This window comes from Vanellus vanellus, assembly GCF_965231255.1.
Source record: "Vanellus vanellus genome assembly, chromosome: 3".
NCBI classification, from domain to species: Eukaryota; Metazoa; Chordata; class Aves; order Charadriiformes; family Charadriidae; genus Vanellus; species Vanellus vanellus.
In genome coordinates this window covers 44,723,355-44,746,890 of record NC_138907.1, presented here as the reverse complement: position 1 = coordinate 44,746,890, position 23,536 = coordinate 44,723,355, and the positions used below count along the sequence as shown (strand labels likewise).

The 23,536-nt window shown below is 39.5% G+C and overlaps 1 protein-coding gene across 1 annotated transcript; it reads left to right on the top strand.

The window, feature by feature from the left end:
• Positions 1-887: 887 nt before the first annotated feature.
• EDARADD (EDAR associated via death domain) lies at positions 888-16,199 on the top strand (the record flags this gene model as incomplete). The annotated part of the gene is made up of 6 exons (XM_082481145.1): positions 888-918; positions 5,287-5,345; positions 7,046-7,085; positions 10,038-10,126; positions 12,979-13,024; positions 15,485-16,199. 6 exons carry the CDS (start codon positions 888-890, stop codon positions 15,859-15,861), a joined length of 642 nt encoding a protein of 213 aa, XP_082337271.1. The 3' UTR covers positions 15,862-16,199.
• Between the last annotated feature and the right edge of the window lie 7,337 nt (positions 16,200-23,536).

Genomic DNA, 23,536 nt, shown 5'->3' with positions numbered 1-23,536 from the left:
ACAAGTAAGGTGGCTAATACACAAATATGGTCTTTATAATGGCAAATTCAGTTATGCTGGTTTCTTTTGTTAGTATTGTACACTAAATAGCAATACATGATATTTCTTATTTAGAAACTGGTTTCATGCACGGACGTCATTTAAGAAATCTGTATTACTTTAAGTATATTGAAACCTTAAGTGAGAGAATTTGCCAGAGTGGGGACACAAAGCAATTCCATAGAAAGATCCGACATCATCATGGTATTGGAAGTGCCTGTAGCATAAGAGGATGAATTTTAAATATTTGTGGCAAACCGGTGCGGTTTATGATTGTTGCTCTGCAATACGTGTGTGTTAAGCTCCGTTCCTGCGCTGAGCCATCTGTAGGCGCACCTTAAATCCTAACCGAGACCACCCCTCTCTGTCTGAAGGCAGTTATTTAAGGGCGTAGATATCTGTAAGAGCAGGAGAGCGAGCATTTGATTTTATATTGCTGAAGTAACTAACTTAACTTTAGGTCCAAACTAGTATTACTTGATGAGCCATAATATATACCTTGTGTCTGTGGTGTTAACGAAACGCCGAGAGTTCATCTAGTGGAGCACCTCCCGCCCGGAGGAGTTACCCCGGCGGGACAGCGGTACTTCCCGCTGGGAACTGCGGGCTCCCGGTGGACACGCTTCCTACCCCGGCCGAGAGCGCCGGGGCTGGGACCCCCTTCCTTCCCTCCTCCCCCCTCCCCGCGGAGGGCGAGGCGAGGCCCCGCACCCGGCCCTACCTGCGGTGGGGCTCCGGTCGGGGCGGCGGCAGGAAGGGGGCGGCGCAGCGGGGCGGCGGTTCCGGGCACGTCGGCGGGCGCCGCTCGTTCCTCGCGCTGGGACCCCGCCGTCGCCGCCGACCGCCCCATGGCCGCTCCGCAGGACCCGCTGCCCCCAGGTGAGGAGGACGCCGCCGCGGGGAGCCGGGCGGGCGGGGTGCCCCGAGGGGCGGCGGCGGCTCCCAAGGTTCCCCCCCGCGGGTCCGGGGCAGGCGGAGCGCGGCCCGCGGAGTCCTGCCGCCCCGCTTCCCTGCTCGGGAGAGGGTGACCTGTGGCCGTGGCTCATGGGAGCCAGGTGAGGAGTACAGCCCCGGCCGAGATTAAAAGGGTTTGTTAGTTGCTCCCTTCCCCCTCCGCACACGCTAATTAAGCGTAGTAATAATTTATCATGTGCTCTGCTGATGTGATTTAGGGCAACTTGTCTTGTCAAGCCTGCTCCAGTGTTTAGCATATAAGTTTAATGTGCTTGCTAACAGCACATTAAAAAGCCATTTTCTTAAAATCCCAGAATCCCGGTCGTTAGGAAGCCCACGGTCTTTAACTTACATGCCTAATGGTGCAAATAACTTTTAAGTACCTCATCTCAGGTGTGCCAGCATCACAGTTTTTCCCTACCGATCTGGTCAGGCAGAGACAGTTTTGAGTAGGTAATAGTAAACAAAAGTGCACAAGGGCTGATGGACTTAGATTTTTCAGAGAACGAATATTCTAGTATAATTTGCTCTATTTCCTCCTCTTATTCAAATCTGAAATTCACGTGCATCTGGCCAAAGCACCGTTGTTGATTTGGGTTTAATCAAAGGGTTCATCTCTATGAACATTAATAATAGTGTGATCGCTTTGTTCCTAAGTTGTACTCTTAATGTGTATGCCCTGCCTTGGCGTGAAAGAGGTCTTATATGTATATGGTTGAACTACGTAACAACAGCAGACCTTACGTGCCTCACTGACTACTGGCAGCGTCAAGGCTATGTTGCAGGGAAAAAACTGTAACAGAGGGTAGTAGTATGGTGCTTTGTGAACCCCCTCCTGCTTAAAGGTCAAAATGCTAAGGTCTCCAAAACTTGCCTTCAGACTTCCTTCCAATGCAAGGATGAAGAGCAGATAGAGGGCTAGAAGTTTGAATATGTTTGTGTAGACACGTATATACTCGCATATATATAAAACTGGCAAACTGTTCACACTAAGTGTGCAGCATTGCATCCCTGTTAGAGTAGCAGTATTGAACAGAGGGAAACGGTGGTAATGGCTACAAGTCTACTGCTCCTGTTGCAGACTGGTTATACTGGACAGGCTCAGGCAGAAGAGCCATGGCAGCCGCTGAGCCGTCAGCGTGCAGGTGCTGGGTGGCAAAAAGAAACCTTGGGGGCAACCATCGAACTTGCCTTATGTCTGTCTGAGTCAGTTTGCACGTGCTGTTTTATGTCCATCTGAGTCAACTCACGTGCGGTTCCTGGCAAAAGTATAAATGTAGGCCAGTGGCTGTATGCTGTTAGTGGAGAGTATGGCAATAATGATTTTTTTCAGGGATCCCAGATAGCGTTGTTATCAAGCTGTCTGTCAAAATAACTATGAAATAAGATGATGTGCACTGAATAGTCAGTCAGATGATACCTGTATTTCCTGTTGGCCTTTCAACATGCAAAACTGTGGATGTTTTACATTTGAGGTAAACAGAGAACTTTCCTCCCTGCTGTTTTGTGCACCTGCATCCAGCTGTATGAGATGAGCTGCAGAATGCCGTGGGAGATACATGTGGGAAAGAGAGAGGGGACATGGCATTTTAATTGCCTTATTCCCAATTAAATATTAAGTCTCTGGTTTTCAAATAATCTGTCTGCTGTCAGTGGTCAGCAAGACCATGGTGAATCATCTGCAGCCAGTATGTTGAGCCTTTATTCCTAAGTACAAATATTCATAGACATATGTGCGACTTACAGAAAATGTTGGGACTTGGTAGTGCTCTACAACATGAAAAACATGGAAATTGCTATTCTTCATAAAGAACTAGAAAAACAAAAGGGAAGAAATTGAGGTATAGGGAAAGAAATACAGTTTTAAGATATTTTTCAGGATGTATACTAAGGAAGAAAGATGCAGAGTCACAGATTGACAGTGACTGTGTTTCCATGTGAGACCTAGAAAGCAGGAGTCAATTAAAGGTACCACCCTGTACCCCATCACCTCTTGTAGAGTCACCCTGGGGTCTGTCCAGTCCTTATTTCAAATGCCTGTATTCTTGGTGCTTCCCTCTGGAATGTGAAAAGTAAATTACCAGTGTCGCCATGTACCTTGGCAGTATCTTGGAGATGTTACAAAAGATAGGGGATGAAGCCCTTACCATAGCTACAGTAGCCACCAAGGTTCACCAAGGCATGGACCTTTTGTGGGATCTGCTTTCGTCTACCCCGAGACTCCTCATATTACAAGGACAAAAGAAAGAACTTTTTTTTTTTTTTTTTTAATGCATCTAAAAATCCCTAAGGAGGAGCTGTAAGGTCTTCAGAATAAACTGACAATAAGTTGCATGCTTTGCCACTGGGTTTGTTGGGTCTTTGCTGATAGTAGAGAAACAGTGAGACTAGGGATGCCTGGGCTGGCCTTCTTCCTTGGAGCTTTTCTTTGGCTCCCGGTACCTCCTTCTTTTTCAGCTTTCCTGTACAGGTGGGCTGCTCTCTTTGCCCCAGCTCCCTTTCCAGTTCCTTTACAGCTCTCCACTACAGTTCCCACTTGGATCCTCCATTTTTGGCCCTACTGTCATGCAATGTTTTACGCCAGCTTACTGTATTTTCTCGCATCCCAATCTGACTCTGAACCTCTCTGCATTTCAGTTGGGAAGCTTATGGCGGTGTGTGCTGGCCCTTGCCATCAGGACAGGCTTTGTCCAGAACATTCCATTAATACCATATTTCTGGAGCAGAGATTTCATATTTACCAAAACAGTCACGTGTGACAAGAATATGGGGGTTTGGTTTGGGTTTTTTTTCCTCTTTTGCGTGTATCTTCCTAAACGTTATACTGCAGTGTGAACATGCTCGTCTGAAATTTCATAGACCTCTGCCGCCTTAAAACATTCAGTGTGTGTATGTGCAAAGGCTGTGCTCAAGACTCGTAGACCTGACCCCTCTAATCCAGGCCACCTGCCTGGAGAATACGTGTGGTCTTCCTGTGGGCACAGAACTGAGAAAGGCTCTTCCTAGCACTGCAGAGAGGGGCTGGGCACCCCACCAGACACCCCGCAACTGCTGCTGATGGGGCTGCCTTGCAGAAGCAGGAGGCAGAAGGGCTCTGCCTGGAGCCCTGGGGCTGCTGCTTCTGTCCCCAGTGCTGCCACCTTTTTTATTTTCAAGCCTGTTGATTGTCTTATGCTTTAGCTTGTTGTTGTATTGTATTGAGTAGATCTGCAGGAGTAGGTCCCAAAATAAACAACTATGCTCAGTTTCAGTTGGTTAGGATAGTGTCTGTGTAACTTCTGGCTATTTTGGCACTCAGTGTTTATGCTTGTGCATTTTGTAATTAATTTCTGGGACTGTGTTCTAAATGTACTGGTTTCTGTATTTTTGGGGAAAAGGTAATCACCTAATATTGATTCCAACCACCTCTTACTGGTTGCTGTTGAAAGCATTTAACGTGCTTTTAGTAAGTATAAGGACTTTTAGAATGAGAGTGACAAGAATGGAGTGAAAATCCTACTACATAGTTTAAAATGCTTTTCAGTTTTTGAAAATGTGATCCTTATCAGCAGAAGAGATTTCTCAAGAAAATGGCAGGATGATGTTAAATTACTGGAGTGGTTTTGTGAATCCTGACTTTTGTATGAGATTTGTTTCAGATTCTCTGTGCACTTTTGTTCAGTACCCCTCTATTATTTGTCAATTTAGCCATTGGTGCGGAGTGGTTGACATTTAATGATTCACCTGCAAGTACTTTGAAGATTTATGTTTGTATCTTTTTGATGTTAATATAATTGACATTTATGATTCTATTGTATACAAATAATTAATGTTTACCTCAAATAGGTTTTTTAATAGGTTTTGTACTACAATCTGCTGTTTATTATAGTATTAATTTTTGTTGTAGTGGGTATGTTTACTGTTTGAATTATTTCTCTGAACAAAAAATGGAGTACTGTCACTTGGAGAACAAAACTTACCTTTTAGCAAATTTGCTGAATTTTACTTTTTATTGTGGAATTGCTTTCTGATTTATTTTTTTTTTTTACTAAAGATCATTTACAATTTTCATTTAGGTCTATCTTTTGTTAGCTTAGAGTTGGGTTTCCTTGTTGCATGTAGTGTCTCATCTATGTGCTAATAGCTCTGACATTTTCATTTTGACATGTTTTCTTATGGAAATGTAATTTGACATAATGCATGTAATGGCTGCATAGTTGTGCTTTATCTTGGTCAGACAAAGAAGCAGGATATGAATTGCCAGACAAATATATTGAGGATTATGCAGTGATAGAGCTTTCTTATTTCCAGCAGATCATGCAGCAAAAGAGCCAGTGGAGGATACAGATCCAAGCACTCTTTCCTTAACAATGGTATGTGTTTCTGGTCTAACACAGTTAAAATCATTATAGCTCTCTACAGTTATGTAGTGCAGAAGTGAGGTAAAACATTCAAGTATGTTAATGTAAACCATGCATATATCTACATAAACAAATTTTATTTTACTAACCCTATGCAATTGAAGTGTGAATAAAAATACCAATAGGTACTTAAGCTGAATTGGATGTTACCATCTGAGCTGTCCATGGAATAGCCTCTAGAGGCTATGACTACCTTTTTTTTTTTTCGTTAAAAAGAAACCAACCAACCAACCAAAAAAACACACAAGAAAAAGCAATCAATAAGGATTAGTGCTGGCATTCTTCTGTCTATATGGGTTGGAGGGATAAGAAAACCCACCTAAGGCCTAAGATTTAATTGTACTAAGTTATTATTCCTTCCTGTACCTATTTTGTCTGGTGGGTTAGTCATGGAAAAGTAAGACCTAGCAGCAGTGCCTTACAGCAGGCATGGGTGAACCTAGGGAGAGACCAAACAGTTCTTGTGGGCAAATAGAGTAACACATCTTATGATAAGTTTTTGTGTCTTAGGATATTAAACATGCCAGTCTTATGCTGAGACAAGGAGTATATCAGGTAAAAGTAATATGAAATTCTGTCAAGTCTTATATGAGTTTTTCTTTTTAATGTTGCTATGGATTGTTTTCTCTGGGGAAAAGTTACAGTGCCATGTAGCCCAGAGAAGACTGTTGTCTAATATAGTTATGTGAACAAATTGAAATGCATTGGTTTATTTTATGGATGGCAAGTGAGCAAGCTATTGCTTTGCCTTGATGTTTTCTTCGCATTTTGAAGCTTTGCAACAGAGAGTCAGCAAGAAACTCTGAAAATTTCACCGGTACTTTAAATGCTGATCCTTCATTGGGATCCATTATTGCAGTCTGTGTACATGCATTTGTGTCAGCAGGTTTTAATAAAAGATACAGACTTTGTGATTGGTTTTGTTGACTGACTAAATTAGATGCTGTGTTTTGCCAAGGGGAGTTTTTAAAAGGTGGGGAAAAGTTGCTATGTCTGAGACAAATTAAAGTTTGTCCCTCGGGTCCCCAGTGGTGGATTTGGCCTAAACCACGACACCACCCCTCTTCCTTAAATTAAGATGTCTTTAATCTGTTTGCTTTGTTACCAGTTTCTATAAAAGCCACACCTACTTCTACGTAAGGGTAGGGGTCATAGTGAAGGAGGTAGATTTCAGGTATAATACTAAGCTATCCCCTTAAACTTGGTAATAATAGTTTTCTATTGCATCTGGATCAGCTTTTTAATTTTAGAGCAGAAGGGAAAAATATTTTTTCTTTCAGTACAGTTACATTTTACTAAAAGCTTATATCTGCTAAAAGAGCTGTTCCTCCTGGTATGTATTACCTTTTATAGATTATCTTGCTACTTAAATGCAAAATTTCATTCCCAATCTCTGCTTTTTCACTAAAAAAAAAATCATTTAAAAATTCTGCAGCACAGCAGCCATCTCTATTACTTTTGCATGTGCTAATCAGTAGCATTAGTAGCATCTCATTTCCTGTGTAAGAAGCATGTTACTATGTCTGATTATAGACAGATCAACTAGTAGCAATTTAAGAGATGCAGCTATAATTATGCAGTTTTATATACTTTTTCTCTGGCACAATTACACTCAAAATAAGACATCTGTGTCTCTTGCCTTTTTGTGACAGACTGAAAAATATCCTGTCCAAGATACAGGAGTACCTAAGGGTAAGTATCGTGAATTCTTTCTATTCAGGTGTCATAGATCTGTGTTGTTATGTGTGATAAACCCATTGGTGTTATCCAACAGATTGAAAGAATCTTGTTTTTTCCTAGATGTTTATGTTTTAAGTGTAGTGTTGTCTTCTGTATTTTTAAGGTCAGTTTGGTGTATACATATAACTCTCAAAATTTCCTTACAAAGTTTAGATTTGATCTAAAAGTCAGTCTAAAACTATCATCAGAAGATCTTGGTTCTCAATCTGGAAGGAAAATACAGTGGTACCATGAAAACACAGCGTTCAGAGAATAGATGATAGAGACGTGATAACATTGGAAGGTGGCTTTGAAGAGATAACCAGTGCGTTCAGGTTATCAGAAATATAATCCAAAAATACCTTCCAGCTTTCTTGCCTCTGGTTGCATTCTCAGCCCTATAACCGATTAAGTCTTTATGCCATGTTTTACCTTCAGCAGGTATTAATACCATCTACTTGGGAACCTAATATAGGTCCACTCTGCACAAGTTCCTGCCTCTCCTTACTGAAAATGGAGTGAGGCAGTGCAGATTCTGTATTGCACTGAAGTAAAATACATGTATTACACAGTGTGAATATCCCCTTTATGGTTTCCTTGACATGTGGGGTGGGTTTTTTTTGTCATCCCAGGCTTCACCGTTGTCCAGGGAATGCACTGGCAGGGGCTCAGTTGAGGAGCACTCTGCAGGTAGTGTGTTCTCCGTCTTGTGTTGCACACTGCACTGGGGAGAGACACAGGAAACTATGCAGAAGCTAGCTACAGTGGAAAGTTTTGCTGAGGAGCTTGAACAATATACCACTGGGGTTAAAGAAAGGTCAGAGACTATTGTGGGGGCTTGAGGGAGCCAGCCAGAGAAAACAAGCATCTTCTCATAAGTGCTGTTCAGTAAGGAAGGAGAATGTGGGATGAAAACTAATTTGAAGTCATAAACTACTTTCTGTTTATTTGCACCCAGGTGGTTTATTCCTTCAAAATTGTTTATTAACACTAAAGAAATTTCTCTGTAACATTCTTTTCCATGTCCTGTTTTTTATTTCACCTGTGACATCAGGTCCTACACAAAATTAATCAGATAAATTCCTAAATTTCATATTTGTCAAAATTGTTTGAAATCTGAGATTGCATCTTTTAAATGCATTTAATTTAAATAAGATACATGAGAGGAAGTAGACACTTCCTGTAGAAAGGAAATGAACTTGCTTTATTTTTAATTTTAGTTTCCGCTTCCTTTTGCTAAGTGTAAAAAGATGTAAGTACTCATATAGCTTGACATTTCCCCTTTGGAGTTGAAAGTGATACAAATACCTCTTAATATTCTGTTCATTTCTGTGATTTATTTTTTTTTTTCTGAGAATGACTTTACATAACTATTTCTATAAAAGTACACACTCAGAAATATAAATCTGTGAGCTAGAAAGTGTTACAGATGTGCAGGTTTGATTCTGTGTAACAAAATTATGTGTGCTTCCAATACGTTTGAATAGACAGTACATTAGCTGGGGGTGGAGTGGGGACTGTTTTGTTGCTTTTGTAGGTCAATTAATTAATGGACCATTTGGGGGCCATAACTTATTTAAGTTCTTAGCACACTCTACCAATTATGAATTAAAGGTGAGTTGGGGGAACTTTTCATCTTGCAGGACTAGGCTTAATGTTTTCATGATGTTTTGATTATAATTCTCCCTCCACTCAGGTACAGAACAAATTTCACATATGTTTCCACACAAATGAAGTGGAATTTTGATGCCCATATTCTGCATTTTCAGCAAGACTTTTTTGATTTTATTTTTTTCTGTTGTCTCTGGACTTAGTCATAAAGAATTATTAAACATTTACCCTCCTGGGGGTGGAATATTCTTTGACTTTGAGTTTCAGCAGTCTTATAAAACCAGGAAAAGAAGAAAATAATTGTTTTGTTTTCTTGCAACTGCAAGGAGGAATTATTTGATTCAGATCAGTTTCTTGAGTGAGATAAGGAAATATGTCTTCTTTCTGTTATCTGACGATTCATAAGAATAATAGCTGTTCTTTAATGAGATCTTACCACTAAACAAACAGCAAATGGAAATGTACCAGCACTATAAAATGTAGTCACCACCGTGGGGAGTTCTTGTGTGTAAAAAACATATAGAATATAACCTCTTTTAAGCTCGTGTTATTGGTTGGTCAGTACCTGACCCAGGGGAATTATGCAGATGGTTTAATGATAAGGACCTTATTAATTATGCAGAGTGAAATTAGTCTGTTTGCACAAGGTTCACAAAGGCCTTATGCATCCCTTGTACCTCATGTTGAGGGCTGAAGTGAAGCTTGAAAGGTAAATAGAGTTTGTGCTATGCTGGAGAATGTTGTGCTTTTCAGTGGACTCCCAGGGCAGGTGATAAACACACTTTGAAAACGGATTATTTGAGTGCTTCAGAAAACTCCTGTGTAGTAGAGATAAGTAGGATAAGCCTAATTCACAAAGGGGCAGAATAAAAGGTAAACATTTGTGTAATACATATTTCTACAATTATCATTTTAAGTGTGATGAGAAAAGCAAAGCAAAAAGGGTTGTACTGACTTGTGACAATCATCATCCTACTTTGATGTATTGGTTCAGTTAATATTCTCTTGTCAGCTTTCTGAAAGAAGAACGTGACTCTTGCTTCAAAAGTACTGTGGTGGTTCTTTAAAAAAAACCTGTTACACTAATATCTGATCTCTACAAGAATTATTTTTCTTTGCACAGTCACGTTCTGCATGGTTGTTTCAGTTTCTGCCAGTTTAATATTTTGGGCTTTTAATCCAGCGTTTCCCAGTGACTGGTCATGATACAGAGTTAAATTTTGTGTGCTAGACATCTGTAATTTTTGTTTGATAGTCTTACTATTCAAATTTGTATTTGGGTGGAAGACTAGTGTTTCACAGTCTTTGTCTTAGATGAGGAATACCTAACAGATCAAGTTACATTGGAAATTGCATCTGTGAACATCAAGACCCTTACGTCAGATTCTGGTCTAATCCAACAGGTAAGAAAAATGATACTTGAATCTGTACTAAGTTATTGCTGTTGACAAGTAATATGTTGTTAAATATATTTTCAGACTATATCTGGAGAGCATGGAATTACTCAATAAAACAGACCAGAAATAGGCTCTCTTTTCAAAAGACTTCAGTGAAGTGACCTTTTGTAGAGAAGAGCAAAAGAATGGTTATTTAATTGTTAATGTGTACTGTGTCATTTAAATAGGTTTTGATTAATGTGTAGATGCTCTGAAGAAGAGCCAACAAAGCGTTAAGGTTTTGTCATGCATGTTCTCCCTCTTTCCTGCTGAAAATAGAGCCAGGGCAGAGAATAAGTGAAGTAGTAAATAATCCTAGGTTTTGGACACCTTGTATTTTGTCCTTAGGGAGGTATTTGACTGTTCTGCTTTGAATTTGGGACACTGCTCTTCCCACAGTGGAAACTCTCTGCTGTTTGTGAAATCTTATGTTGCCATAGGGTGGGTAATGCTGAGTGGCTTCCATGCTCCATGGTTACCATTTTTCAAAGGGAATGGTTTTTGCTGCATTTCAAATTGACTCTCTTTGGGTTGAGCAGAAAACTTGGAGAAGAGAAAGGAATGAGCCTTTTCCCACAAGATGAAGAATTAAAAGGAATTCCTAATGCCAGAGTCCCAGCTGAATTTCATCAGAAACAAACATGGGTTTGGTATGCATTTCATAGATGATGGAGGTAACCATCTTATTCCCATCATCAAGAAGAGGGCATTTATTACCAGCTTAGAATCACTATAAAGATATTTCAGTGTCTTAGGGTGTTAATGGTTCTACAGAGCTGGAAATCTTTCTGTTTATCTTCAGATTGTGCATAGGTTTATGGCTTTGATTAGACCTGTAGAGGTTGTTTGGATTTTCATTGTGGGGAAAAAAATACTCTTGCGTTATACCTTCATTTCATGGGCAGTAACACTCACTACATTGTCTTATTGCAATTACATTACAAGAAAATGATCTTGAATAAACCTGAGTGCATCTGATTGATAAAAGTGGATAATAACTGATCAGTAAAATTACCAATTTTGAAAGCAGATGCATGGCACAGGTAGGTATCCCTGGTTTTCATTGTACTTTTTGCAGTACTAGCCACTCCTGCTATTTTTTATCAGGAGACTTGAGTATAATGACATCTCTTAAAGTCATTTAGGTATTAGCTTTCACAATACAGTTTGAACTTTCATGAATTCATAAAGTCTGGGAAATGTTACAGAAGCTCAGGATAGCAACTAAGCTATTGCAAACTAAGTGAATATCCACTTTTTTATTATTATTATTATTTATCTTTTGTTTTTATTTGCTTGTATGTTTAATCTGAAACAGATCTCTGGGAAGGCTGAGCTGTGATAGGCAGCTCCTCATTGTCCCAATGAGTTACCCTTCTGGGGATTTGCTGCTCAGGGCTCAGTAATAATGTCCTACCTTTTTAAGAAATTTGTGGGAATGAACACAATGATTATAATCAGGATTTCCAGATTTAATTTTTCTTAAACTTTGGGTGCTTAAATGTTGCCATGAAGGCCAAGTTCATGTTTAAAAAGCTCTGTCCAGAGAAAGCTTACATGGTGCCAGTGCAAAAATTAACCTACTAAAAGATAATGGCAAGGATTATTTGTTGCAAGTGGTATATGCAGTGTTAGATCTGTCTTGAGCAGAGACCAGACATTTTGTGGGGTGAATAGATGTTGCATGTGTGATCTTGCAGTTTTCAGGGAATAAAGAAATGCTGAAAACAGCATGCAAATTTTGGCTTTCCTAAGAAAGTCTTTAAATATCTTGGAGATAGTTTACCTTCTTTGTAATTGGACTGTGAATGTATGCATGTTCACCACATCAACTGAAGCTGCCTATATTCTATTTTTAGTGGATTTCTTAGGAAAGAAGGTGTAGCAGGTAGGAATAGAGTATCTTATTACACTATATTGTTACTCAGTTGGCTTGTGTTTGCATACACAGCCTGTAGAATGTTAAGAAGCCTGCTGTTATAGTTTTGAAAGAGTGACGCAATATGAAAAATCAACAATACTTTATTACAGCTATCTAAGGGGAAAATCCCCTTCTGCTTTCATCTTTAAATCCTCAACAGAAGACAGCTATTTCACCTGGCTCCACACCCGTGTAGTTAAAGTAAGGGCAGCTGCAGTTTACCGCAGTCCTGGGATCAAGGTGCTGTCCTTCCAGTTTTTAGATGTTGCTCTCTAAACAGTAGAATTGAAATGTTACAACGTGTGTTGCAGTCTCAAACTGCTAAGTAATTTCATTATGTTTAATTAGCAGGCAAAAAGCCACTGAGGGAATGTTTACTTCACACAGGAGGAGGTTAGACGTGAACCAGCAGAAATGTTCAAATCCACCTGTTGTCTAGAAAAGCTTCCTATGTATGTAAAGAAATTTGTAAAAAAAGCTCCTCCGCTTTTCCTCGATCAATGAAACAATCCCTCACTGCTGCACATTACAGGCAAAATTATCATTTTTTGTTACAAAGCATTTAAAAAATCTTTTTAATCAAACCATATGAATTGTTGAACAGTTGCTGAGGAATTAAAAACAAATTATTCAAAAGATGTAACCTCATAGCATATCATTAATAAAGATGACATTGTTCAGTGGATACAGGGTAGTTTTGTGAGCCAAAGCATGGAAATGCTGCCTGAAAAGACTGCAGATTGTCTCTAATTCCTCAAAACAGGATATATTCCCTGTCTGACTTTACAAGTAGCTTGGGATTCTTCTAAGTAATCTCCTGCCACTTGTAAATTAGCCAAATAGTTATTTTGATGTTCAAATACATTGTTCTGATTTATATTTGTTTTCTGCTTTGTAGCCAGAAGACAAAGACACGCAAAACCGTACTGATGAACCACTTTCAGGTAATATGTCAGCTTTACTTTTCTACATGTTTTATTCCTAGATTTTCTTTGAAAGTACTTTACTAAAAACTGCTCTTTGTCATAACCAAGAACTGCCTGGGTAATCAGTGCTTGTGGAGCTCATTTTATTACCAGTGTCATTTACAGCTTCCCCTTTGTTCTAAAGGAGGTGATGATCAATAATGTAGACCATACAAAATGTGTAAGACATCTAGTAAATCCACCTTTGGAATAAATCTGTAAACAGCTACCTGGAGAGAGCAGAAGGTGGCGGTGGGCTGTGGGGGCCATAATTGTATAAACTCAGCTGGGGGTGGGGTGTGTGTGGATGATGTACAGCCCCGTTAATCTAACAGTGAAAAACTGAGAATTTCCTGTTAGTAAAGAAGCTTGTCCTATCATGTAGCATTAGGATCGTGCAGTTAAATGGGTAGATCATCATTTGCTCATCAGTATCTAACACGGGGCATCTTAGAAAAGCAGGATTCTTTATAATGCTTTTGATAGTCTGCACATGGTATAGCACAAGAAGCAGGTTGGTTTAGTTTTGTTTACGTATAACTGTGTCCTGTGTTTTCTTTACCCCTTATTCCCTGCTTCTGTTGGAGGATAAAACTTACTCTGGCATCCTTGCAAAGCAAAATAAGATGAAATTCAGATAGGGCGCTCTCCTGCCCTTTGAGCTCAGCCAGAACTTTGATTGGATTACATTTTGCCTTGTTTGTATAACTAAATCTTGGTATGAGTGAAGCAAGCAAATTTTGTCTCACTTCATCAAGAGTTCAGGGTTTGCAAGAAGAACAGAATAGTTCACATACATATTTCTGTACAGAACATCTGCAAGGCCTGTGGAATACCTATGAGCAAAGATGTCACCAGAACATGTTTCCCCTTAACAGGGAATCTAAGCATTTGTATGAAGTTATGTGTCTGTAGCAGTGTTGCTGCTGCACGTCCTAACTTGTTGAAGACTTCAGAAGTTGTCTTTGGCCTGCTAAAAAAGCAAGTCGATGAGCAATGTTACAAAAATAACAATAGTCTGTTCTTCCCTTAAAACCAAAGCGCATGCTGAAGCTACGTTCAGCTGAGTTGCTTTTATCAGCACTAATACTCAGAATAGAAAAATCACAATTTGATGGGCTTTCTGGAATTTTCACATAGTCTGACAATAATTACTGCAAATGAAAAAAATAAAATCCAAACAAAAACAAAAAAACTTCTATGAGTAGGTGGTACTGAGTACCAGATTTGCCTTTTCCAGAGATACAGTTCAAGTCTCTTAGATCAGCACTGATCCAGCACTTGTAAATTATGTGTTACTGTTTTTAATCACTCTTTTGATTAATATCAGTTTTCTTATTGTAGTGTCCCTTTTTCAAAGAGTTTTATCCCAAGTAGGACCAGTTTCTTCCCTATTTCAAGCTGTACAATGAGGCTGGAGGACAGAAGCTTTAGAAAGTGCTTTTGGGCTGCATCCATTATCTACTACTCTTTGACATACCGAATTCTCCCTGCCTTCAACAAGGAGCAGGGAGAGTTAAGGTCATTATCTGTAGTCCAAAATGCTCAAACAATGCCCTACACCACTGCAAGGTTAAAGGTCTTAGTATTAGTATTTAACTAGAAGTATGACTAAAATTGATTTCTATGTGCTTTTATGGATTATTAATATATAATATAGTCTGATAGCACCACATTGTTCACAATGCTGGGGAGATATTGACTTTTGTAAGTAGGAGACCTTTAAATGGCACTTTTCAGTATCTGATGCAGATTTTAGAACATACCACCTCCTTCTTCCAGCAACTTGGTATTTTTATTTTTCTCACACATAGAAGAGTATGCAATTTTTTCCTTTGCATAATGTACATTTAAAATAGTCTTGCTTGGTAGGACAGGGGCAGCTTTTATTATAAGAGCCCTTACGAAGCAAAGGAACATTTCCACTTTTTCATTGTGTTAAAGTACTAGATGTTAGTTGTGTTTGCAGCTGTCAGCAGAGATTCTCAGTGCAAATATTTCATGTTATTAAGGCAGCAGTTCAGAAGTGCAAAACCTTTTCTTTCATCCTACAACATGTGTATACAAGATGCACATAATGTGCACATAATGCTGTTGGTGATGTAGGCAGGGATTATGGCAGACTCGAGGAAGTGATGATCCCAGCTCACACACTGTATTGAATCTCATGCATTTTCTATAAAACTATAAACATGGTGCTTTCAAAATAACTGTCCTTTTGATTATAGCTACTGAGCGTAGTGAAGAGGGAAGTCTTAGAAAGTTCATTTCATCAGTACTTTATAAGGAAAGGCATTAACCTGTTACTATTGTGGCTTTTTCAGAAACGATTCACAGGAGCATAATACTCTTCAACCCTTTGTGCTCTGAACTTTTTGTTCCTGGTGAAACCACGGCAATAGATCCTAACTTCTCTCCATGTAATGTTTTTTACTGCAGATCTCAAGAAAACCTGCAAGGAAAATGGCACCTGCTCCTTGTGCTTATTCCGTGCACCGACTATCAGTGACATGCTCAATGATGAGGACTTGTTGTACACAGTGAGGCTAAAGCTGGATCCCTGCCACCCAACAGTGAAAAACTGGAGAAACTTAGCAAGCAAGTGGGGGATGACTTATGATGAATTGTGTTTCCTTGAACAAAAGCCCCAAAGTCCCACCTTGGAGTTCTTGCTACGGAATAGTGACAGGACTGTGGAGCAGCTGATTGATCTCTGTAAATTTTATAAGAGAATTGATGTTGTGAAAGTGCTGCTGAAATGGGTGGAGGAGGAATGGCCCAAGAGAGGGAACAGAACTTACCAGAATGACTTCTAGGTCAAAGAAAGTTGTTAGGCTGTACGTGTTAAACGCTGGGACTAGCTGCCACTAGTACACGGGAAGTTTTCCTTGCAAGAGAGAGAGAGAGAGCCTGTACTGACGGTTTGTATACTGTGTAAGCTTTATGTACTGTATACATATATATGTTCTGTGCCCTCAGGGTTGCAAAGATAACCTTCCAAAAGTGGATGGAATAATGCAGGTTGTATTCTTGAGCCTACAAATGCCTTCAGTTTCCTTGCTGCTGTTTGTAGGCTTCCTAAGCAGAAGAGGAACGAAAAAGCCAGACCACTGGTTGTACTGCAGCAGTTGTGAACCATGTCAGTTGTGTGCTGTTGCTATTGGGAAAGCCATAATTAGAAGGCAAGTCTCGTCCTTTCTGGCAGCCCTTCCACAATTTTATATGTTCTACCTAGTAGAAGTTGAGAGGTTATTTTTTTTCTTCCTCTTTTTTTAATTATTTTTTTTTAAGCTTTATGACACTGGTTTTCGCACAGGAACACCTCAGTGTTCCAAGCAGCAATTTGGATTTGCGTGTTACAATTAATTCAGTATTTCAACATTGCATTCAGGCAAATTTAAGCTTTAAATCTCTTGTATAAACAAGAACAGATGTTAAATGAAATAATTATTTGCATACTTCTACATCATAGGGCATGTCTTTGCTATAGAAGAAATCATGCAATTCAGAGAGACTTTCCAGCCCATAACCACTAGGTACCAAAAAAAAAAAAACCACATTAAAATGCTTTATACTTACAAGTAGTTTCCAAAGTTTTGAAGAAGATATGAATGCACTTATCTGCTTATCTCAAATGCCTCTCCCTTTGCAGTGTGAGGTGATGGCTAATACCTCACCCAGAGTATATCCTTAGTATTGAGTATAACTTCCCTTTTCACAGGCTGTGGTTTTCTTTACAGTCCTGTGGGTTGACCTACTTTGTCCAACACCAAAGTAGTTGCACACTTGCATGCAACTAGCACAAGTTTATGTATTGATGAAAGCCACTCTAATGGGAAATTAACAGGGTGAATTCATCTACAGTCCAGGTGGATGGTTATTAAAGCACTTATGGTAGTTTAGACTGATGTTTCTCAAAGAATTTTGATACTCTGAATTACGCTGTTTGCATTTTAAATATTTTAGAAATTGGTCTTTTTCCTACCATTCTTCTGTGTTTTAATGTTTTAAAAACAAATCCTGAAAAATCAGTTATACAATATGATCTATAAAGTACTTATAGCTATAATGTCCCACAAAAATTATGTGACTTAAGCATACTTCTAGTTGTTACCCTTACTAAAAGCATCTCAGACAATACTAATATGTACATAGGTGTATATACCAAAGCACTGGTGAACAGTATGTCAAGATGTGGGGCAAAACTAGAATGGGGTACAGGTTGATGCACTGTTTACTTTTCTCGAGTAGAAATTACTAAGAATTAGTAGCAAAGCTGAGGGAAGTCTAATGCTGTATACTGAGTTTCTTACTGTAAGAGAATGAATAGGGACCTCTAATAGTACTATACTATAGATACTAAGTGATATGGTTACAGAGGAGCTAGAAGTAAAGACTAACGTTTTCAATGTCAGGCACTAGTTCTGGGGTGACATAAATTAGCTTTATTTTAGTAACTTCAAGAAGCTGAAAATCTAGTTTCAAGGTACAAGGCTGACCTAAATTTGAGGTTTGAATTTTTTCTCTTTTTTAAGAGCTCCTTGAAGACTGGAGTTTTTAGTAACTTTTAACTATTCCTCAAAAAAGCTGCTACTGTTTAGAACAGTAAGTTTTCTAGCTATATTTTAAAGAGGAAATTATTCTGGTGTATCTTGTTGGTGCTGCAGTTCAAATGTTTCATGTTCCTCTTCTAGGGACAGGGGTTTTCCGATAGATGTCTGTCAACTCTAATTTTTGCAAATAATCTTCTGTCTTTAGTCAGGAGCTCTAGAATCAGCTTTGAGGACTACTGCTGTGACTGGGCTGCCTGCTATTTTCAGTTCTTACACAGGCATCCACTGCATATGTGCAAATAGCTCATAATACAACTTGTCCAGCATGCTCCCCGTACCTTGGGCCTACAATATGCATGATTTAGGATCATGTGTCAAGTTGTTCTTCAGAGTGATGAGTGCTGGCATGTACACCAAACAGCTTTTCTCCCCCACAACATACCACAGTTATACATGTGTGGTATTAGTAGTATGCTCTGCTTTGGTAGATCCAGTCCAGCAAGGAGCTGGAGCTCTCACCTGAGACTCGCAATGGGAACTTGAAATGATGCAGCAGCATTTCTAAATCAAGGTGTTCAACTGAAATCTATGTCTTCTCCTGTTTTCTGGCTAAAATTTGTACAATTTTGAAGAAACCCTGGAAATTAGTTCTGATCCCTTGAAACTCTTGAAAAGTCAGTGTCAGCTGCAAGGATTCATGTCTGATGGAAATAAACCTGCTTTGGAGAGTTCATATGTGGATTCTGCATAAGTTCGGCACTGAAAGTTGAAAATGTTAGCCTTAAATCTTCAACACACACTGGATTACTCATTAGTATACTTGAAATATTTTTTTCCTCTTTGTATGATATGAATTGAGATGTACACACTTTTTTTAGTTTTGTATCTGTTTACAAGATATTGGGTCTCAGTGTTCAGTTTATTCTTATATCTTCTGTTATAATGTATACTATTTTTAGAAGAAATATAGATTATCGATGTTTGACTTGATTGTATTTGTTTTTATTACAGCTAGAAAAACAGCTGTTTTCCTTCTCACCAGTCACCTTGGAACCACTGAACTATCAACTAGTTGTGCTATGTGAAAAACATCTTATATATAAGATTCATGGCATCTTAAAGCATCTATGTTTGCAACTGTTAACTGCTGTTCAAGGAAGGAAGATGCACTTACTTTATCTTTTCCATATGAAAAATGAGTTAATTTTGATAAGATGATGGACAAAGGTGTTTATGTAGAAACTTGCAGTGGAGTTACTAACTATAGAGAGGTATGAAACTTACGCTGGGTGAACTTTTCCTGAATTAAAAACCAATCTGATAATGAAGGCGAGAGAATCCCATGGACACTGAAAAGGCTCTACTAGGCTACCAGTTTTGTTCCATCGCATATTTCTCCTATTACTGTACAAGACCCACTCTCCCTTCAGGGATTTCCTGTCTTTGGCTGCCATCTCTGTGCCTGCAGGGTAATCAGTGGCCCTTCCCGCCCACTTTAGCTCTATGAAGATGTCCAAACCACTATGTTCTTTAATTCCTGCAACTTTATCTAAGACATGGCAAGTCTAATAACTGTTCTTCAACAGCAAAGGTACAGTCCTGTGCTCCAGGAGCCCTTGGTTTTGCTGTGAGGTCAACTATGGAGCATCCCCAACAAAACAGATCTGTTTTATGTATCTTGTAAGTCTTAAGTTTTGGTTCAATTTTGGATGGCAGGGCAGTGCACCGTTAAATGAGGACTTGGGTTTGTGGCCTGTTTTGACAGAAAAGTGCTTTTCCTTCCCCCTGAGCTCAGCTAGTCCCATTGCATGGCTATAGTCAGTTGTTAGCCTTAGTTGTATAGGGAAGGTATGGATCTACTGGTCAGACAGGCTGAATATAAGCAGCACTAAGAAGAATTTATTTGGAAAGGTGGATTCTGTAGTATTTGTAAGCCTGTACCTTGGCCAAGGACTGGGACTGACTCTGTCTTCCAAGAAACTGATGGCAAAGAGGAGTTGACAGACCTGGGAAAGGCTTGGCTGTACCCTCTGTTGGGGTGGGGGCAATTAAACAGCTGGGCAGACTTACTAGTTGGTAGTCTTTGTATTTTACCTTTGTAAAATTGTGATTCTTGATTTTAAAGGCAGGTTGTTTGGGTAGATGTGTATTTGTTACTGTGGTAAGGAAAGTCACATGAAAATCTTAAATGTGAGAAAGATAAAGCAGTGCAAGTCTTGTTAGGATGGGATCACCAAGGTTGCCTTTGGACTTTTTGAATGCTGACACGAAAGAGTATTGGTGTGTTGGGTTTGTTCAGGCTTCATCTACTGGTCTTCACAGTGCTATGAAGATGAGGATTAAAACTGGAGAAGAGATGAAAAAGAAGTAGCTTCTGTCAGAAAGAATTAGTGAGAAGTAATGTCTATGTTGTTAACTTTCTCTTTCATCTGATGTATGTATAGAAATAGTTTCCTTGACTGAAAATTTTACTTACAGCTGCATCTTTCAACTTTTTTTTGAGAAAATTGCAGAAATGAGGCCAAATTGGTTATTAACTTGGAGAATGAATATTCTGTGTGTCTGTGTACAGCATGAGATAGATATGTAAATTTACATATCCATATAAAGGTGCTTTTTTTTTATTATGAATTTGCTTCAGAATTACCCAATATTTAGTTTTGGAATGCTTTTTGTCTCCAAAAATAATCGAAGTTTCATGTTGTTGATGACATAAACCACATTTAATACAACTAAAAAGTTTCTTAACAGGAAGAGCCAGGATTAGATAAGAAAGGGGCATCCAAATCCTTACGCTAGGTAGGTTTTTTTTTCATGTTTGTGCCAAATATATGTGAGCTTCCCCCACTCCGCTCAAGCCTCAGTTCATTCATGATCTCATAAGTAGTTTATTAGATTTTTTTTTTGTCCTATTTACTTTTCTCTCTACTTTTTCTGAAGCTGAGGAGTTCACCAACTCAAAGGGCTATTAAAAGCCTATTCCCCTTTAGCCATCAGAAAACACCTACCATCTCGTGGTGAGAGGTGATACTACAGCACTCTAATTTCTCCCTTGAAAATGCAGCAATGCTGAGGGCAAGTGAGCCCATCTGTAACTGCAGAGACCCAACAGGGACATCCAAAGACGACTGCAATGAGGATGATGGTGTAGCTAAGGTGTGAAGGTGTAGTCCTGAGGTTCTTGGGTTTTGTCACAGTCTCTAGTTTGGAGAACATCGCACAGCTTTTTGTTTTGCACAGGTGAGTGGTGTTTCTTTTTATTAACCTCCCTAGGTAGGTAGGGACTGAGGCACTATGTGTAGACTGTGGCACAGTCGTCTTTTAGGGGGAGCAGACAGGGCAGGTATAGGCACAAGTTTGCTCTGGTATCTGTTGCAGTGCAAATGAAGAAGTGATCCTGACTACTTTCAGAATCTTAGAGTGTTGTCTCACTGATTTTAAAAAAGAAGGGGTGAGTATGTTTTAAGGGTTATATGGCCTATAATTGGTTTTCAAAAGGACTAGTGACTTCTCTGTGATTCGTTTGTCCTTTGGCCCTTATACCTAATCTGTATCTTGTTTGCTCCCATGCTTCTCTTCAACCTTTTGCTTTAAAAGGCAGGCATTGCAACAAAAAAAAAGATTACTTAGTCATTTCTGAAGTAGCAGTAACACTTTATGGTTTTGAATGAGTAAGCCCATTAGAAAAAAAAAAAAAGACTTTTTATTTTGTTTGCTGTGATTTGTAAAATTTGTGCATTTAGGCTTTAAGCTGAAAACCGGAATATCTGAATGATCCCTGGAGCCAAGTGTTGACATATCAAGGAGGAGTTATGGAAGGCCACTGGTTAAGTTGTTACCAAATAACAGCTGAGCCAGCTGGGCTGCCAACTGGAATTTTAATGTTGGTGTACCAAGAAGTGGTGACTCATGTCCACTTTGAATCTGAGGCCTTTCAAAGAAGCTAGGGGAATAATTTCCATCAGAAAATGCTGTAATGCACAAACAGCTCCACTTAAGCTATGGGAAGACACAACGTCAGGCTTTTGAGATCATATGAAGTCCTTACAAATAAAATTTCTGCTGGACAGTACAGTGTGCTTGTACTGTATTAATTAGGGGAAGAAATTAGCTATTGTACCATACAACAATATTAAAAAATTAGCTGAGAGTAACTTCCACTGGGGCAGGTTTCTTAATAGGGACTCATAGCCTACTTTGATTGCCTCACTGCAAAGCTAGATTATATGTGTATCCATCAGCTTTGGGTGAGGACAAACAAACTTGTCATAACCCATACTTTTGATCTGTTACCAGCCTGTTAAGGACTCTTGATGAGACCACTAAAATATACTACATGCTGCCATGGATCATGTTGTGGAGGCCCAAAAGTGGTGTCATTGACCTAAAAATGAATTGGGCTAATTCATGGTCTGCTTATTCTGTAAGCTGGTGGAATTATAACCTTTGGCTCAGAAAGTCCTAAATGGCCGATGGTCAGAAGCTGAATGTGTTGTACTGTGTGCTTGCCTTGGTTCTCACTCTGCTTCTCTAGGCAGCTCGTGATGGCCACTCTCTGCAATGGTTGTGGGTATGTGATCCTTGGGCTTGATGTGGTACAGCCAGTTTTGTCTCTCCTAGACCACAGGTGTCTTGTACCAACCTCAAAAGAACAGCTTTACTTAGGAAGCTGTTATGGTACTGTATGCATCAGAAAAAGGACAAATGTAGCCAGTGGGGGCAGCCAACCCTATCACTAGACTGAAGTCAGCATAACTTTGGGCTTTGCTACATAGGCTAGGAAGAAAGGTAAATAAGCATATCTAAAGATTGAGAAACTGCAAGTAATCTATTACAGGAAGTGTTTGATAGGCCTAAAAAGGAAAAGCAGCCTCTTAGATAATGGGGGAAGAGTGCTGTTTTGAATTGTGGAGAGAAGGAGAGTTGAACAAAAAGGGACCCGTGAGAGGTTTTGAAATGTGTTTATTTGTGTCAAGTCTAGGGACTTTTCTTAAGTAGCTCACCATTAATTGGTTGAAATTTTATAATTGAGACTGTGTATAAAATATTGGGCTGAGTAAATATGACTACGTATGCTGTTACCCTAACTTTGGGTAATGACTTGCGGCCCTGAGGGGTACAGGTTATAGGCTGGGAAGCAAGGACAGGGGCTCTGCTTAAGAAGTCTCCTTTGAGGAAGTAGAATAGCATGTAATTATGTACTTTGGCAGTCTGCTGAAAAGTGGGAGGAACTGGAGAGCAGGAGCAGATAGCCAAAAGGCAGCAGGTAGCTAGCAGAGCCAGAGCACTGCTGGAGCGACTCACAAAGGACAGAGGAGCTTGTAATGCTGCTGGGTCTGGTGCAGTTTGGATGCACCCCTGCTGCACAGCAGGGAAGGCACCAGCCTCTGCTTTGGAGAAGTGCAGATGTGAGATGAGGTGTTTTCTGCAGGAAGAAAGGAGCAAACATAGCAGCTACTTTAACAGGAAATTACAGGATGGCTTAAAATAGTCTATGGTTGTACTCTTCTTGTTCTATCCAATAAAGTGGTGGTTGTTAAGCCACCTGACTGAGGATGTGAGAAGGGGTTAAAAAAGTGCCTGGTCATCTCTTTAGTTCCATTTTCCCAAATTTCCGAGTAGGCTTTAACTGTTATTAGCATGGCCTACATTGCTGTCAGAAGCTTACACTGAAGCATGCTACAATTATACAGGTGATTGATTGTAACAAACTGTATCAAGTCCAGTTTTGCTGACAACTGACTCAGCACAATATTTATCTAAACTAAAAATTGTCACTATTATACTCAGTCACATAGATCCAAAAGCTCTGTGTAAGATGGCACTAGGCACCATCGGTCTATCCTAATTAGTGGGTTGTGGTCTGACACTGCTGCTCACATGTTAAGTCTGTCTCTTCTCCAAAGTGGAAAGGGAAAATGGAATGGAAAGCTAAATG